We start from the raw sequence: 18,215 nt of genomic DNA on the forward strand, positions 1-18,215 counted from the left end.
AAGACAGAATTCATCCTTCTGCTGCATACAAGAAACACACCTCGAATTCAAACACAGACATTACCTCAGAGTAAAGGGTTGGGATAAGATCCTCCAATCAAATGGACACAAGAAACGAGCTGGGTAGCTATCCTAGGATCTAACAAGATAGACTTCAAACTAAAATCAATCAAAAGAGATGAAGAAGGTCATTTCATATTCATCACAGGAAAAATCCATCAGGAAGAAATCTCAATTCTAAACATCTATGCCCCAAATACAAAGGCACCAACATTCATAAAAGAAACATTATTAAAACTCAAATCACAAATAAGGCCTCAGACAATTATAGTGGGAGACTTCAACACCCCATTCTCACCACTGGACAGGACCACCAGACAGAAACTTAATAAAAAGACAAAGAAACTAACAGAAGTTAGGACCCAATTGGGATTAACAGACATTTATAGAACTTTCTATCCAAACACAAAAGAATATACCTTCTTTTCAGCATCACATGGAACCTTCTCAAAAATCGACCACATCCTCCGCAACATAGCAAACCTCAACAGGTACAAAAAAATTGGAATAATCCCCTGTGTCTTATCAGACCACCATGATTTAAAGACAGAAATCAAAAACAAATTAAAGTACAAAAAACCTACCAACTAATGGAAATTGAACAACACGCAATTGCAACATTCCTGGGTCAAGGAAGAAATAAAGAAAGAAATTAAAGACTTCCTAGAATTCAATGAAAATGTTGACACAACATACCCAAACTTATGGGACACTTTGAAAGCAGTACTAAGAGGAAAGTTCATAGATCTAAGTGCTCACATGAAGAAACTAGAGAATAGCCACACCAGAGATTTGACATCACAGCTGAAAACTCTAGAAAAAATGGAAGCAAATTCACCCCGGAGGAGCAGAAGCCGGGAAATAATCAAACTGAGGGCAGAAATCAATAAAGTCGAAACAAAGAAAATAATTCAAAGAATCAATATAACAAAGAGTTGGTTCTTCGAGAAAATCAACAAAATAGACAAACCCTTATCCAAACTAACCAAAAGGCAGAAAGAGATCATGCAAATTAACAAAATCAGAAATGAAAAGGGGGACATAACAACGGACACTGAGGAAATCCAGAGAATCTTCAGGTCATACTTTGAAAACCTGTACTCCACAAAATTGGAAAATTTAAAGGAAATGGACAATTTTCTCGACAGTTATCACTTACCAAAATTGAATCAAGAACAGATAAGCAACTTAAACAGACTTATAACATCTAAGGAAATAGAAGCAGTCATCAAAAGTCTCCCAACCAAAAAAAGTCCGAGGCCTGATGGATTCACTGCAGAATTCTATCAGAAATTCAAAGAAGTGCTAATACCAATACTCCTCAAATTGTTCCACAAAATTGAAGCAGAAGGGGCATTACCAAACTCTTTTTACGAGGCTACAATAACCTTGATACCCAAGCCACATAAAGACACAACTAAGAAAGAGAACTACAGACCACTATCCCTCATGAACATTGATGCAAAAATTCTCAATAAAATCCTGGCAAATCGAATACAAGATCATATCAGCGAAATCATCCACAATGATGAAGTAGGCTTCATTCCAGGGATGCAACGATGGTTCAACATACGAAAATCCATCAACATAATCCACCATATAAACAGAATGAGAAAAAAAAAAAAAAAAACATGATCATCTCACTAGATGCCGAAAAAACCTTTGACAAAATCCAACACCCCTTCATAATAAAGGTCTTGGAGAAATCAGGGATAACAGGAACATACCTCAACATAAAAAAAAGCATATACAGCAAGCCAACAGCCAACATCAAATTAAAGGGAGAGAAACGCAGTGCAATTCCTCTAAAATCGGGGACAAGACAAGGCTGTCCACTCTCTCCATACCTCTTCAATATTGTCCTTGAAGCCCTAGCTAGAGCAATAAGACAACAAAAGGAGATCAAGGGAATACATATCGAAAAGGAAGAAGTCAAACTCTCACTATTTGCAAATGATATAATAGTCTACATTAGTGACCGAAAAAACTCTACCGGGAACTCCTACAGCTGATAAACACCTTCAGCAAAGTGGCAGGATATAAGTATAAGATTAACTCAAAAAAATCTGTAGCCCTACTATATACCGATGACACATTGGTGGAGAAAGAAATCAGAGAAACATCACCCTTCACAATTGCCACAAACAACATAAAATACCTTGGGGTAACATTAACCAAAAATGTGAAAGACCTGTACCATAAGAATTTTGAGTCTCTAAAAAAAGAAATTAAAAAAGATACCAGAAAATGGAAAGATCACCCATGCTCTTGGATAGGTAGGATCAACATAGTAAAAATGGAAATCTTGACAAAAGCAATCTACAGATTCAATGCAATCCCCATCAAAATCCCAACACAATTATTCACTGACCTTCAAAAAACAATTCTCAACTTTATATGGAGAAACAAAAGACCCAGGATAGCCAAAACATCCCTGTACAATAAAGGAACTTCTGGAGGCATCACCATCCCTGACTTCAAGCTCTATTACAGAGCTATAATCCTGAAAACAGCTTGGTACTGGCACAAAAATAGACAGGTAGACCAATGGAATAGAATTGAAAACCCTGATATTAACCCACACACCTATGAACACCTGACTTTGAAAAAATCCAAATTTATATGCTGGAACAAAGAGAACATCTTCAACAAATGGTGCTGGCATAACTTATTGTAGACATGTAGAAGACTGCAGTTAGACCCAAGCCTATTGCCTTGTACAAAACTTAAATCAAAATGATTCAAAGATCTCAACATAAATCCAGCTACACTGAGCCTATTTGAAGACAAAGTGGGAAATACCCTTGAATTAATTGGTACAGGACACCACTTCCTGAACATTACACCAGTAGCACAGACACTGAGGTCAACAATTGATAAATGGGACCTCTTAAAACTGAGAAGCTTCTGTATGAAAAGCAAAGGAGACAGTCACCAAGACAAAACGGCAGCCGACAGACTGGGAAAACATATTCACCAATCCCACATCTGACAGAGGGCTGTTCTCCAAAATATACAAAGAACTCAAGAAGCTAGTCTCCAAAACACCGAACAACCCAATTAAAAAGTGGGGTACAGAACTAAATAGACAATTCTCAATAGAGGAATCTAAAATGGCTGAAAGACACATAAGGAAGTGTTCAACATCCTTAGCCATCAGGGAAATGCAAATCAAAACAACTCTGAGATACCATCTTACTCCTGTCAGAATGGCCAAAATCAAAAACACCAATGACAGTTCATGTTGGAGAGGATGTGGAGAAAGGGGAACACTTCTCCACTGCTGGTGAGAGTGCCAACTTGTACAGCCAATTTGGAAATCAGTATGCCGACTCCTCAAAAAAATGGGAATCAGTCTACCACAAGATCCAGCAATTCCACTCCTAGGCATATACCCAAAAGAAGCACATTCATACAACAAGGACATATGTTCAACGATGTTCATAGCAGCACTATTTGTAATAGCCAGAAACTGGAAGCAGCGTAAATGCCCCTCAACCGAAGAATGGATACAGAAAATGTGGTACATTTACACAATGAAGTACTACTCAGTAGAAAAAAAAAACAATGAAATCTTGAAATTTGCAGGAAAATGGATGTAACTTGGAGAAACCATTCTGAGCGAGGTAATCCAATCACAAAAAGACAAACATGGTATGACTCACTCATATGCAGATTTTAGACATAGAGTAAGGATTACCAGCCTACAATCCAGAAGCTAATAAACAAGGAGGTCCCTAAGAGAGACATACATGGTCCCCTGGAAAAGGAGAGAGGTTCAAGATCTGCTGAGCAAATTGAGAGCACGGGAAGAAGGGGAAAGGAGCTAGGAGAATGATTAGGGGAGAGGAAGAGGGATGCCAAGGACATGAGGGAGCAGAAACTATAGTCAGGGGAAAAATACATGATAACAAGAATGGAGATATCATAATAGAGGGAGACATTTTTGGTTTACAGATAAATCGGGCACTAGGGAAATGTCTGGAGATCTACAAAGATGACACCAGCTAACTATCTCAGCAAAGGAGGAGAGGCTACCTTAAATGCCCTCCCCTGATTATGAGATTGATGACTGACATATATGATACCTGATAACCTTCATCCAGAAGCTGGTGAAAGTAGAAGCAGACACCCACAACTAACCTTTGAACTGAACTGGAATCCAGATGCAGAGAAGCATGAGTCAAGAGCAAAGGGGTCCAGACCAGGCTGGTGAAACCCAAGAAACAGCTGACCTGAACATCAGGGAACTCTTGCTCCCTAGTCTGATAGCTGGAATACCAGCATGGGACTGATCCAGACCCCACGAACATGGGTTTCTGTGAGGAAACCTCAGAAATCTATGGGACCTCCTGTAGAAGCCCAGTATTTATCCCTAGCATAGGTGTGGGCTTTGGGAGCTCGTTCCATATAGAGGAATATTCCCTGAGCCTAGACACACGGGTGTGGGCCTAGGCCCTATCCCAAAGGATACAATAGACACTGATGACACCCTATGGAAGGCCTCACATCCAGGGGGAGCAGAAAAGATATGTGACAGATAAGATTTTAGTTGGGGGGGTAGGGGAGGACGGGTGGGAGAAGGGAACTGGAATTGTCATGTAAAACAATCATGTTTCTAATTCAGATAAAAAAAAAGTTGGCAAAAATAGAGGCTTCTAGGCAAGCTAGTTTATATAGAATATCATTGCACTTAAGTGGAAAAGCAGCATAAACCCAGAGGCTATCTGAGAGCAATTGTTTACTGTCTTAGTCAATGTTCTGTTGTAGTGAAAAGACAACCATGACCATAGCAACTCTTTTGGTTTTTTTGTTTTGTTTTGTTTTGTTTTGTTTTTTGGGTTTTTTTTTGTTTGTTTTTTTGTTTTTTTGTTTTTTTGTTTTTTTGAGACAAGGTTTCTCTGTATTGCTTTAGAGCCTGTCCTGGAACTGGCTCTGTAGACCAGGCTGGCCTCAAACTCACAGAGATCCACCTGCCTCTGTCTCCCGAATACTGGGATTAAAGGCATGCACCACCAATGCCCGGCTCCACAGCAACTCTTATGAAGGAAAACATTTAATTGAGGCTTGCTTACATTTTCAGAGTTTTAGTCCATTATCATTGTGGTGGGAAACAGTGGCATGCAGGCAGAGATGGCTGGAGAAGTACCTGCAAGTTCTATATCTAGACTGATAGGCAGTAGGAAGAGAGAGACACTGGGCCTGGCTTGTGCATTTGAAACCTAAAGTCCACCCCAAGTGACACACTTCCTCCAACAAGGCCATACCTCCTAATTCTTTTCACGTAGTGTCAACTCCCTAATGATCAAGCATTCAAATATATGTGCTTATGTGGTCCATTCCTATTTAAAACACCACATTCACCAACATGGCTAATGTTATTATTACCCTTCGGTAGTTTGTACATGTTTTCACTCTGTAAACAAGCATTGAGGCACTTATAATACTTGTTTTAATTGCCCATCTAGCCACGAGCATTCAAATCCCAATCTGCTTTTTCAATTTTAATATTAAGTATCCTGAAACTTATTTACAAAGATTAATTAGTTCATAATATGTTAACCTCTTTATCATATCCGTTTTCATTATTGTACACTTACTAAATATCATGAGTTTATTTTTTTATATTTCTTCTTATTTTTCGCTGTGATAGCTATTGAGACCACACACTAGGCAACATTGTTGGTTAGTTTTTCCTTTTTTTTATCTCTCTCTCTTACTCTTTTGGCTCTTTGCTCTTTTGGGGGGCCCAGATCCCAAATAAATAACACACAGAGACTTATTATTTCTTATGAAAGCCCAGTCTTAGCCTGCAGCTTTTATTAACTTAAATTATCCCACCTATGTTTTCTCTCTGGGCCTTTTCCTTTTCTTACGTCTGTAATCTTACTTTCACTCTTACTCCATGACTGGCTGTGTGGATGGGTGGCTAGCCCCTAGTGTCCTCATCTTGTTCTCTCTGTCCTCCCAGATTTCTCCTTCTATTTATTCTCTCTGCCTACCAGCCCCACCTATCCTTTTTTCCCGCCTTGCTATTGGGCATTCACCTCGCTACTAGATCATAATGTGTTTTAGACAAAGTAACACAGCTTCACAGAGTTAAACAGATGAAACATAAAAAAATGCAACACATCTTTGCATCATTAAAACAAATGTTCCACAGCATAAACAAATGTAACACATCTTAACATTCTGCAACACACAAGAGACCCTTCACTAAGCTACATCACTGGCCCACTTCCTAATTTTTAATAGGGTTTAAATCAATGGTTGTTTCATAACAAAGCAAACAATTTTCTCAACCAAATTTTTTTCTCAAAAATTTCTGCCATCCCCATGCCTTTTATCTATCAACTTAACTGGATATCTAGCTATATAACTCCAGATTTAGGTTGGTATGGTGATACACTGAGTAAGTGACGCAGAAGGATGGCAGGGACGTTTCTTCATAGATAGCATTTCTCACACTACAGAGGTGCTAAGACACATAATTCAGGAAGCTATCCTTTCTTACATAAATTGTTTCTAAGAAATCCGTACTACTGCCATCATGAAATTTTCTAGGTGTTCAAAAGACCTTTGGGGAGAGTAATTTGGAACAAGTTGGATGCTATTTTTCTTTTTGGTCCATCTGTCAACAAATTCCACTGTGTACTGGGTATATCCACTTGTGCTTAAGAAACACAAATGGAAATGCTTACTCAGAGATAGCATCCTTAATCCATTTACATTTCTATTATGTTCTACTCTGTCTGTAAAATATTCATGATCACAAAAATCTGTGATTGGTAATGTCTATTGTAATTTGTCCAGTTCAGTATTTCTACTAGAAAGTTTTAGAGTCTTCATGGCATTTAGAAAATGTGAAGTTATTTCTTTACTTGATGTTTGCTGTCTATTTCTACCACCAAACTTAAGCACAATGGATTCAAACTGTTTTCTCTATTTACTATTATGGAGAAAGTACACAGCAAAGTGCCTACTACATGTTTTATTTTTACCTAATCAGAATGTCTGGGTTTGAATATTAACACCTCTTATTCTTTTTTATTGGCTATTAATGAATTTACATCAAATGTGTCATGAGAGAAATATACCTGAGTTGCTGCCAATGAGGTATACTCTTAATATTTTTGTAGGGGGAGGGGCAGAATGGAAGGGGAGAGAGAACTGTGGCTAGTTTGTAAAATGAAAAATAAAACAAAATATAAAAAAAGATTTTGAAAATATCCTAACCCTGGTATTAACTTATGTAGGCAAGAAAAGACCACTGAAATGATTGCTAGAAAAAAATTAAAAGTTCAAAGCAGCCTGATGTTTTAGACACCAAGAGAAAAAAGATATCAGGAAAATGTAGATAGAAATGTGTCATGTTGCTTAGGATGGGAGTTATCCTGATCATGTCTGTAACCTATTTGGAAAAGTTCACAACGTCATCTGGAATGGATCACTGCAGTCAAAAGAAATATAAAGAGTAAAACTTGCCAAATTACTTAGCAAAAGTTGTCAAAACAGCCTGCTTTCCTCTGGCCGTGTTAGGAACACCTGGGACAACTTGCCATGTTCATTTTTTACTTGGACAGATTCCTTTGCAAAATCATCCAATGAACTGTTAGTTTCATTTCTTTTTTTTTTTTTTTTGGAGAAATTTCCAGCTAATAAAAACAACCACAGCCAACTCTTTGCTGTCACCTGGAATACCACAGTTAATATCTAAAACACCCCAGGACACTGATGAGAAATCCTAAACTTAAAAACGTTAGGTAACTTTGCCAAGTTCTCAAAGCTTCCAACTGGAGACCAAGGGGAGAAACTCATGTGTCACTCCTTGCTCTCAACCTGACATGATGAACAAGCTAGTTCACCCTAGGCAGTCCTCATTTATTCAACTGACTTTAATATATTCACATTGAAGAGCCTTCGCTCATCATTTATTTATCCACTCAAATTTGATTTTCCAGATCTTCTATCAGCAGCTTGGAATGTAGAATCCTAGTCCTGAAAGAAATCAGGAACTCACAATCCAGATTTGATAATGAGCCTTAAAGCTTATTTAGATAATAAATGATGACATAGACTGTCATCTTAATTTCCTCTTTAAGGCTAAGCTTATTTGTTAAGAGGCAATAATAATAGCTCCTGTCTCACAGGGCTGTGGAGGAGGATTCAAGGGGCTATGGAGATATTGGGTAGCATAACAAATATATAATAATGGGATTACATAGTGAATGGCTAAGAAAGACAAGATAGGATGGCTATATTCTTCTAATAAGTAAATAGGTAGAGTTCTATGAGGAGATAGCATCTCAGTTAAAGTTCTTTTTTTCAATCTTGGGGGCATAGCATAGTGTTTGGGGTGTGGAAAATTAATACAATAATAAAGATTAAACTCAGTTTAAGATGTCCTACTTGAAAATGTACACTGCTGAACAAGGAGGCATTAGTGTTGGACCAATGGTGAAATTGTTCAAATAATTAGCTTACTGAATTCTATGAACTCACAAGGTAAGCTATGGAAGGTGTAGTTAGAGATAAGTAGCATGAGATACCAGGCTCTTGCATATGAAGTTTCAACTTAATTTTGCAAGCTATTGTATTAGTTATCTATCGATTCTTAAAAAAAACAAAAAACAAAACAAACAAATAAAAACCACTCTTCCCCCACACAGACTTGGGGACTTCAAGAACAGCAGTTTATTTTCTAAGACTGCTGGATGCTAGAAATCTGAGACCAGTGTGTCAGAAATGTTACTTATGAAGAAGCAGATGACCAGGTGTAACAATATCAAATTTCTCGTGTTTCTAGTATTAAAAACCTGCAAAAGATATGTGTGGTGATTTGAACAACAATGGAACCCCATAGGTTCATATATTTGAATGGTTAGTCACCACAGAACTGCTTCTCCTGCAATCATCCCAATTTTGGAAGAAAAAAAAAAGCACCATGTACGTCATGTACGTGTAATGATTTAAGTCAGAAAACTGGAAGTCTTTCTACGTCTTCCTCCAAATACATCTCAAATGTATCCATTTTTCTCTATAGCCACTGTCACCATCATCTTTTACCTGACCTTTATCCCTCACCTGATTTTGACACAAGTCACCTGGCTGATTGCCTAACTTCTTTGACTGTCTCTAATCCATTCTCCATTCAGAAATTACCTTTTAAAATACAAATTAGGACATGTCATTCTTTCCCTTAAAAGCCTAAATGGTGTTTCATTGTTCACTACATAGAAACCAAACCCATTCCTGATGACATCGGCCTTGCCTAGCAATGAATACTGAACAGACTGACCTGTTTGCCATCCCTCAAGCCATACAGGAATTTCTATTCACCAAGTCTTAGCATGCGCTTCTCTAACACTTTGCCTGACCAACTCCTTCTTGTCATTTACCTTCAGTCAAAACACCCTTTCCTCAGTGAGGACCTCTCTTGTTTCAGATTTCAAAACATGATCTCTTGTGGAATATTATTCTAACTATGTAAAGATGTGCTACATTTTTTATGCTGTGGAATATTGCTTCAACTGTGTAAAGGTGTGTTGCATTTGTTTATGCTGTATTTGTTTAACAGTATAAGGATGTGTTACATTTGTTTGTGTTGTATTTGATTGTAAAAGATGTGTTGCATTTGTTTCACCTTGCCTGCTTAAGGTACCTGATTGCTCTAATAAAACACTGAATGCCAATAACAAGGCAGGAGAGGGACAGGTGTGGCTGACTGACAGAATAAGTAGGAGAAACCTAAGCTCAAGAAAGTAGAGAGAGAAAGAGAAGAAGACAACTGAGGTCAGCCAGCCCAGCAACCACTGACCAGCTAGACAGAGTGAGAGAGAGACAGAGAGAGAGAGAGAGAGAGAGAGAGAGAGAGAGAGAGAGAGAGAGAGAGGAGGGAGGGAGGAAGGAAGAAAGGAAGAAAGGAAAGAAGGAATGTTAAAAAAAAAAAGCTCTTTGGCAAAATGTAGATGAAGAGAAACAGATTAAAACAAGAACTAAGTCAAGGCAGAGCATTCAAAACTAATAATAAATCTCCCAATCATCATTATTCAGAAACTGGGTGGCGGCTTAAAAAAAAAAAAAAAGCAGGTACAATGAGTTTTCCTGAAGGCTTTGTTTATGGAATCTATTAATTGTGTATTGAACTGCATCTCATTCAAATTCATGTGAGGAAACCTTCAGTGCTCCCAAAAGTGATCTTATTTGGCTAAAAGTGTTTTGCCAAGGTGATCAATTGAATATGAGGTCATTATCTGGAACTTTAGATGATTTGATGGACACACTCAAAGGGAAGATTTGATTATAGATCCATGAAAAGGGAAGGTAACATGAAAGGACACAGGGAGACAGCTGTTGTCTTGGTTATCATTATAGTTGCTACAATAAAATACCCAACAAAAGCAGCTTAAGAGAGAATGGGTTTACTTTGGCCCACAGGTCAAGTACAGTTTATCATGGTGGAGGGGTCACATCACATTGCACTCATAGTTAACCAGCAGAGTGGTAAGTGCCTGTGGTCATCCAGATTTTTATTTTATATAGGACATCCCATGACACAAGCCCAGGAAATGAGGCCCACCTTTACAGTGTGCCTTCCAATTTCAATTAATCCAATCAACATAATCCGTATCAGCATGACCAGGGTCTAAAACAACTCCTCAAGTGTGTCTGGAAAGCTTATCTTCTGGGTAACCCCAGGTCCAAGTTGACAAGTAAAACTAAAAGGGCAACAGGAGTAAATTAGAAGAGAATATTCCACAATCCAGAAAAAAGCTGGTCCTGCCTGTAACTTGACATTGGAGCCCTTAGCTTCCCAAGCCATAAGACTATAAAATTCTGTTATTTTAAATTACTCAGTAGTAGTGTCACATAAGTTTAAAAAAAAAACCTAATGTCTTAGTTTTACATCATAATATGACATGATTTTAGTTACATGTGTGTTTATTTGGTTTGTTTTGTTTTGCCCCTTTAACCAGATGATCATCGATAGAATAGCAGAGACTGTATCTGCTATCTATTTAACATTATCAAGCATTATACTCTGCTGTCCCAGGAATGGCCAACTGCTTACCAACACCAGTCAAGAAATTAGTGTCAAGAACAAATTCTGGGTGGGCTAGAACAGATATAGGCAAACTTGAGGATCCCCAGGCACTACCTGTTCCAAGTTCTGTTCTCATGACATAGGAGTTACAGATGCTCTAATATTTTTAAGTGGTTGAAAAAGAGAAGTACATTTTACAACCTGAGAAAATTATATGAAATTTAAATATAAGGTTCACACTCATTTACATATCACCTACAGATGTCTTCCTGCAAACTACAAAACAGTTACACACTTATGATAGAGATGACAATGCCTAACTCATTTGCTATTTGGTCATCTATAGTGAAAGAAGTTTTCTAAAACGTGAGTAAAACTTGCTTCATGAGCTATATGAACTGACCAGTGACAACTGGCCCAGGTGACATGGTCCAGGAATGGAGTCATTTGAGAGGAATTTGGAGTGCCTTGAGAACACCCCAACAAAACAAGTCTTGTGACCTCAGTTTCTTCAAAACAGAATTGTTCTTGGAATGTGTTTCATGCTTCTACAAGGTGTAACAGATAGGAGTGACTTTACTTCAGATTACTCATTATTACTTGCTGTTTTCAATCAATTAGATGGGAGCCAGATGTTGGTGGTGCACTCCTTTAATCCCAGCACTCGGGAGGCAGAGGCAGGAGGATCGCTGTGAGTTTGAGGCCAGCCTGGTCTCCAGAGCGATTGCCAAGATTAGACTCCAAAGCTACACAAAGAAACCCTGTCTCGAAAAAAAAAATCAATTAGATATTTGACTATCCTTTATATGCCTTTATGGAAAAACACATTTTTTGCCATGTGCAGCTTGTCCTTGCGATTGTATACTGCTTAAACTCATGAGAACTTCACTCATGTGACCTTTCTTAACCCTCAGTATAAACTATATGAGGCTCTGAATAAAGTTGCCTATTTCATGAGGCTTTAGTTCATCTTATTTATTTGCTTCATTCTCTCAGGCTTTACTGCCCCTGGATCAGTGACAATTAAGAATGGTAACAAGATTTCCACTGAATCTGAAAATTGAACAAGTTATTTTCAACCTATGTATCCCAAATACTGAATATCAGGTATGTGTGGCCATGCCCAGTATTCATGGAATTTTGATGGAATGTATGTAATGGGATAAAGACTTTAAATTCCAATGGAATAAGTAATAGCAATTATAACACAGTTATCTGAATTTATCATAAATACTATCAAAGAAGTCTATCTTGAGTACAAATATCATTAATAAGGACAAATATAGGAGCTCTTAAACTCATACACCGCCCAAAAAAAAGTGCTGTTTACCTTTGATGGGGAAACAAACTGGACACATTCCAGCCATTCTGATAAAAAGGGTTTTCTGCACAATGCACATTTTCTTGCCTTGGAGATTTTTTCTTTGGCCTCTGGATAATACTCTATGGCATTCATAATCAAATCATTGTTTTCTTCTAACAAACAAAGGACAAATCTTGCTGCTATTTCCTAAATTGAAAAAAAGTAGTTCTTTAAATTAATTCAAAATTTATACATTAATTCCTAATTCTTTATTGTTTACTAATCTAAGATTCTACATCATATATAATGACTTACATTGCATGTGGCTTCCATTGTAAAAAAAAAAAAAAGTGTCTTTTATAAATACAGGAAAAGTGGGTACCTTCCACCATCTTTATATCCCATACATGAAAGACAATAATTTCCATTATCTGTTTAATAAAATCAGATGTCATTTTACTTAGGTTTTGTACCTTTCACTACAATAAGCAGGGACTACACATATATGCAACTTAGACTCAGAAAGAGTCAGTCGTATTCACTAGGATCTCAGTTCTTACTATCTGAACTACAGTTCACAGCCCAGTCAACTCTTCATCCCTTAAGGAGTATTAGCACATGTGAGCCAAGCCCTACTACTATCAATCTGTGTCAAACTTAGCTATGCTGATATACACAATGCTGGACTTTGTCAACCAAATAATAAATAATGTAAAAGTAGTGAAGAAAAAGTTGCCTTTCACCAGTACCACAATTATTGTCATCTAAAATTTAATCTTCACTGACCCAACAAAGAAAATAAGCATTTGCCTAACTGCCCAAAATTTTGCACACATATCCAGTATGTCATCATGGCATAAACAATGCTTGTATTTATGAAACAGTGTATGTTAATATATCATAGAAGTCCATATTGCACAAACACCGCTTGATTTTTAAAGAATGTATGGGGACAGTTTATTTGGGACGCATTTCCCTGCCCAAAAAGGGTTTTCTATATCATGTTTGTCTTTTTGTGATTGGGTTACCTCGCTCAGAATGGTTTCTTCCAGTTCCATCCATTTTCCTGCAAATTTCAAGATTCCATTGTTTTTTTCTGCTGAGTAGTACTCCATTGTGTAAATGTACCACATTTTCTCTATCCATTCTTTGGTTGAGGGGCATCGAGGCTGCTTCCAGCTTCTGGCTATTACAAATAATTCTGCTATGAACATGGTTGAACATATGCCCTTGTTATATGAATGTGCTTCTTTTGGGTATATGCCTAGGAGTGGAATTGCTGGATCTTGTGGTAGACTCATTCCCATTTTTTTTTTGAGGAGTCACCATACTGATTTTCACAGTGGCTGTACAAGTTGGCACTCCCACCAGCAGTGGAGGAGTGTTCCTCTTTCTCCGCATCCTCTCCAGCATAAACTGTCATTGGTATTTTTGATTTTAGCCATTCTGACAGGAGTAAGATGGTATCTCAGAGTTGTTTTGATTTGCATTTCCTGATGACTAAGGATGTTGAACACTTTCTCATATGTCTTTCAGCCATTTTAGATTCCTGTACTCATTCATATGTGGGCCTGCTTTATGATACATAGTAGTGACCATGCTTTATCAGAGCTGTTTTTAATGATGTTGCTCAGAATGGTTTCCTCCCAGATGATGACTGAGAAGCTAATTTAAAAAAAAAATAGTGCCAAGTACCACAAGAGTAACAGAACTGCGCTGTTTTCTGGGATTTTGTCTTTTACTTTTTTGTTGTTTGTTTGTTTGTTTGTTTTTCTTGTTTTTGTTTCTTTTGTTTTTTGTTTTTTGCTTTTTAAATGGAGTGTGCTGGATGTCTCTACAATTTTGTTAAAATGACTGTAGAACATGGAAAAGCTGTTGCTGCTATTGATGCATAACATATTGCCATTATTGCTCTCTCTCTCTCTCTCTCTCTCTATATATATATATATATATATATATATATATATATATGCTAATTGAAACTCAAATATGTGATGAATCCAAGGTGTTTCAGAGAGTGCTCACCTGTGCATGCAAATTTGATTTCATCTTTAGTAAGTAGTAAAGTTATATGCTTGCCAAAAAAAAAAAAGTGACACACTGGAAGACAAATGTCACACAATTTCAATTTTATGTGTAACCTAGAAATGATGAACTTATGGAAACAGAGAGCAGATTTGTAGCTATTAGGCTTCAATGTGGGTTTTTAACAATGGGGAAATGATTGGTGTAAGGATATAAAACCGCAGTTGGACAAGAGGCATGGACTCTGTGAAGTCTTGAGGTCTACTGAGAGCATGATAAATATGGTTGATAACAATTTTAAAAGTTGTGAGATAGTACACTTTAAGTGTTCTCAAAACAAAAATGATGAATATGTGTGATATAACATGTTAATTGGTTTAATTAAGCCATGCCATTGTGAACATTGTATTGTGTATCATAATTGTGCATGACTTTATTTATGAACTAAATAAATGAATGAAAAAAAAGAAGGGACTTTGAGAGCCCATCCCAAGTGAAGGGATGCTCTCATCCAGGACACATGGGGGAGGGCCCAGGCCTGGTCCAGGATGATGTGGTGGACTTTGGGGAGCCCCTGTGGAGGGCTCTACCTTCTATGGGGAGTGGAGGGGGAAAGAAGATGGTGGGGGATTGGGGGGAGGGGGGAAAGGGAGAAGGGATTGACATGTGAAATTATAATTTGTAAAAATTAAAAAAGAAGGGTTTTCTAATAGTCCATTTCAGGATGTTAGTCAATTATATACATATCAGTATTTTTTTATAAAAAAACTCACCCTAATTCATGCTAATTTAAGTCTCTAAAATTTTCAATAACAAGGAACTCCTATGAATTGCTGTGGACCTGCTCCTTGCTATGCCTATGCTTACCAGTCAACAAGCATTTTGGAAGAGCATCATCACACAGCAAAGTACCTTGGGCATGTGCTTCCTGTGTGACTGATCTTCACCAACACAGCCTTCTGAGTGGGGAAATGAGCAAGGTGAACAGAGGGACTAAATTTGAAAGCACTTACACTAACATGACTCCAACCTTTAGATGCTTCATGTCACCTTTTCTCTCACTGCTTCCCCATAGAAGAGTTCGTGATTCAAAATGAAATGTTTGTTTTTAGAGGTATGTCATTAGCTGATTAGACAAACTGGGTGACTCGTTTGAGTATGCAGAAAACACATAGACAAGGATTCACTTTCCAAACAGAAACAGGAGAATTGAATATATAAACCTGTAATACAGATTACTTTACCATTTATGATTTCTGGAGACAAACAAGTTTGTTTATATCAATGTATTACTTGCCAACTAATATATCAGTCATTATTTATATGTTCCTTGAAGCCAAAATATTTCTTTGCAAGAATAATGTATGACATTAAAATTTAAAGTTTTTTCTTGGAAATGTGAATATACACAAAACAAGATACTATCAACATAACCAATAGTATTTTTTTTCTTTTAAGTTTTTGGTTTTTCCTGAGACAGGGGTTTCTCTGTGTAGCCCTGGCCATCCTGGAAGTTGTTCAGTAGATCAGGCAGGCCTCAAACTTAGAGATCCACCTGCCTCTGCCTCCCAAGTACTAGGATTAAAGGTGTATGCCACCATCACCTGAATAATAGTATCTTTTAGGACACCTCTTAGAGACACATTTTGTGACTTTTCTGAAACTATATCATTTAAGTATGACATCATTCCATTGTTATTTTAAATCTAAGAATTTTTTATAAATAAATAAGTTGTTTATTTTGAATCACCTGTATGCTACTTTGTCAGAATATTTTAAGTAGGTCTTACTGCCTATTTCTAATCCACTATAAATTGAAAGTAAATTCATATGCACTCTTAAATTTTCTTACATATGGTCATATGAATTCTAATGTTTTATGTCAACAAATTACATCCTTGAAACTATAAAAATTATAACATATAGAAAGAAATATGAATCTTTAGAAGGAAGGGTAGATTTGAAAATGACTGTAATGAGCTGCTACTGTGAGCACAGGAGGAGGACACACAGCATCTAAGCAAGTGCTCTGGGTCCATCATGTGCAGAGTTTCACACACTGCTTCAATGAGGTATTGGCTGCATGGACTTATTTGGACAAGATCTTAATTCACCTGGTCCCAAATATCTCATGTGTAAAATGAGAGTTTTTCTAGTACTAAAACAGAGTTTATAGAGATGAGCTAATAATAGCAAAGCATCTGCCCTGCATCTGCTGATGCACTGAGTTACCAGAATCAGATCCTAGTTAATAAATTTCTGAGGTAAGGAAGGTTCTTAAACTTTGTTTTGATACTGCCAGCATTCTATCACTGAGCTATATGCCCAACCCTCACTTTACTTTTAATTCTAACATAGTCTAAGTCATTTAAGCTGGCTTAAAAGTCACTTGATACTTCAAGCCTTGGACTTGTGATGCTTCTGCCTCAGCCTTCCATGCAGCTAGGATTACAGACCTAAATGGCCAAGTGTATCTTTTAGAAATTCTCTACTAAAGCAGATACAGTTTCAAAGCCCTATGGACCATTGTAACCCAAAAGAATTTAATTGTTAATGTTAACCAAATGTCAACTAGAAAAGACAGTGAGTACAAATATACTGTCAGTTTGATCCACCATTCTGAGAAAAATTTATAGAAGTACCTTCAAAACCACTAAACCATTTATATATTATAAGTAAAACTAATAATTTCTACTATATAATTTATTCACTATATCCACCTATGCATACATTCATTATAAATATATACATAAAATTTACTTTGAGCTCCTGGACCTTACACTTTTAAAAATTAAAAGAAAGAAGTGTTCTATACCTCTTAAGCTACCTAAGTATTCATCCAGCCTCCTCCACTATCTAGAATCTCATATCCTCAATCCCAAGAAAATCTGCTTACCCTTTTGCACCTTATCTCTTAACAACACTGCAGTGTGGGGTCTGGAGGCCAACTGTAGAGGTTGCCATCAACACTCAAGCCCCAACATAAATTCTGTGACTGTGAACAAGTTAGTTAGACTCTCTAGGTCTTAGTTTCTCTATCTATAAAAGGGGGTACAATAAAGACACCTACCTCTTGATGGTAATCAAACAACTACTGTGTTCATAAGTACAGTACCTGTTCACAGAAACCTTAAAATATGTAGCTAGAATTATTACTCTGGTACACTTGAAGCAGGAGAAAAAAGAACAAGTTATAGAGGCTTAAATGAAATATGACAGTTTTAAATAATTAATTTAATCAATACAATTCTCCCATACAAGAGCAAGAAATAATGCTGTTTATGAAAATAATCTCCAGGAATTTGAAAAGAGTTGCTCTTCAAAGAAAACAGTTCTTATCCATTACAATTTTATTCATTGAGATAATATGGACATGAAAGACATCTACTGTAAATAAGGTCAGTTTAGCCTCATATGTAAAGACAAAAATGGGTGAATATTAATGATCTAAACATCTAACAGTGAGAAAATAGTTAAAATATTATTATATAACACAATAACATATATTTGTCTAAAAAGATATCTTAATGTTTTAATCTGATTAAAAATTCCCAATAATTGCAGTAAAAATGTGAGTCTCTAAGTAGCATATAGAGTATTGATTCATTTTAAATTTAAAATACATTGCAAATGCACAAGAGAGTCAGAGGGTAGTAATACCTTCCTAATTAGATTTCTGAGTTTTCACCAATTGTCATTGGCTTTTTCCTATTCTTACACATGCATCTATATTGCTTTCATGATAAGAAAACAATTTTAAAAGCATTATAACTAATTTCCATC

The 18,215-nt window shown here is 36.8% G+C and overlaps 1 protein-coding gene across 1 annotated transcript in view; it reads right to left on the reverse strand.

The window, feature by feature from the left end:
• Lrrc69 (leucine rich repeat containing 69) overlaps positions 1 to 18,215 on the reverse strand; it is a 125,025-nt gene that overhangs the window by 28,847 nt on the left and 77,963 nt on the right. The window contains exon 7 of the mRNA XM_027403546.2: positions 12,435 to 12,614. Coding sequence (XP_027259347.1) covers positions 12,435 to 12,614 — 180 coding nt within the window. The remainder of the gene's footprint in view (positions 1 to 12,434; positions 12,615 to 18,215) is intronic.

The sequence above is a fragment of the Cricetulus griseus genome, chromosome 2 (genome assembly GCF_003668045.3).
Source record: "Cricetulus griseus strain 17A/GY chromosome 2, alternate assembly CriGri-PICRH-1.0, whole genome shotgun sequence".
Taxonomy (NCBI): Eukaryota; Metazoa; Chordata; class Mammalia; order Rodentia; family Cricetidae; genus Cricetulus; species Cricetulus griseus.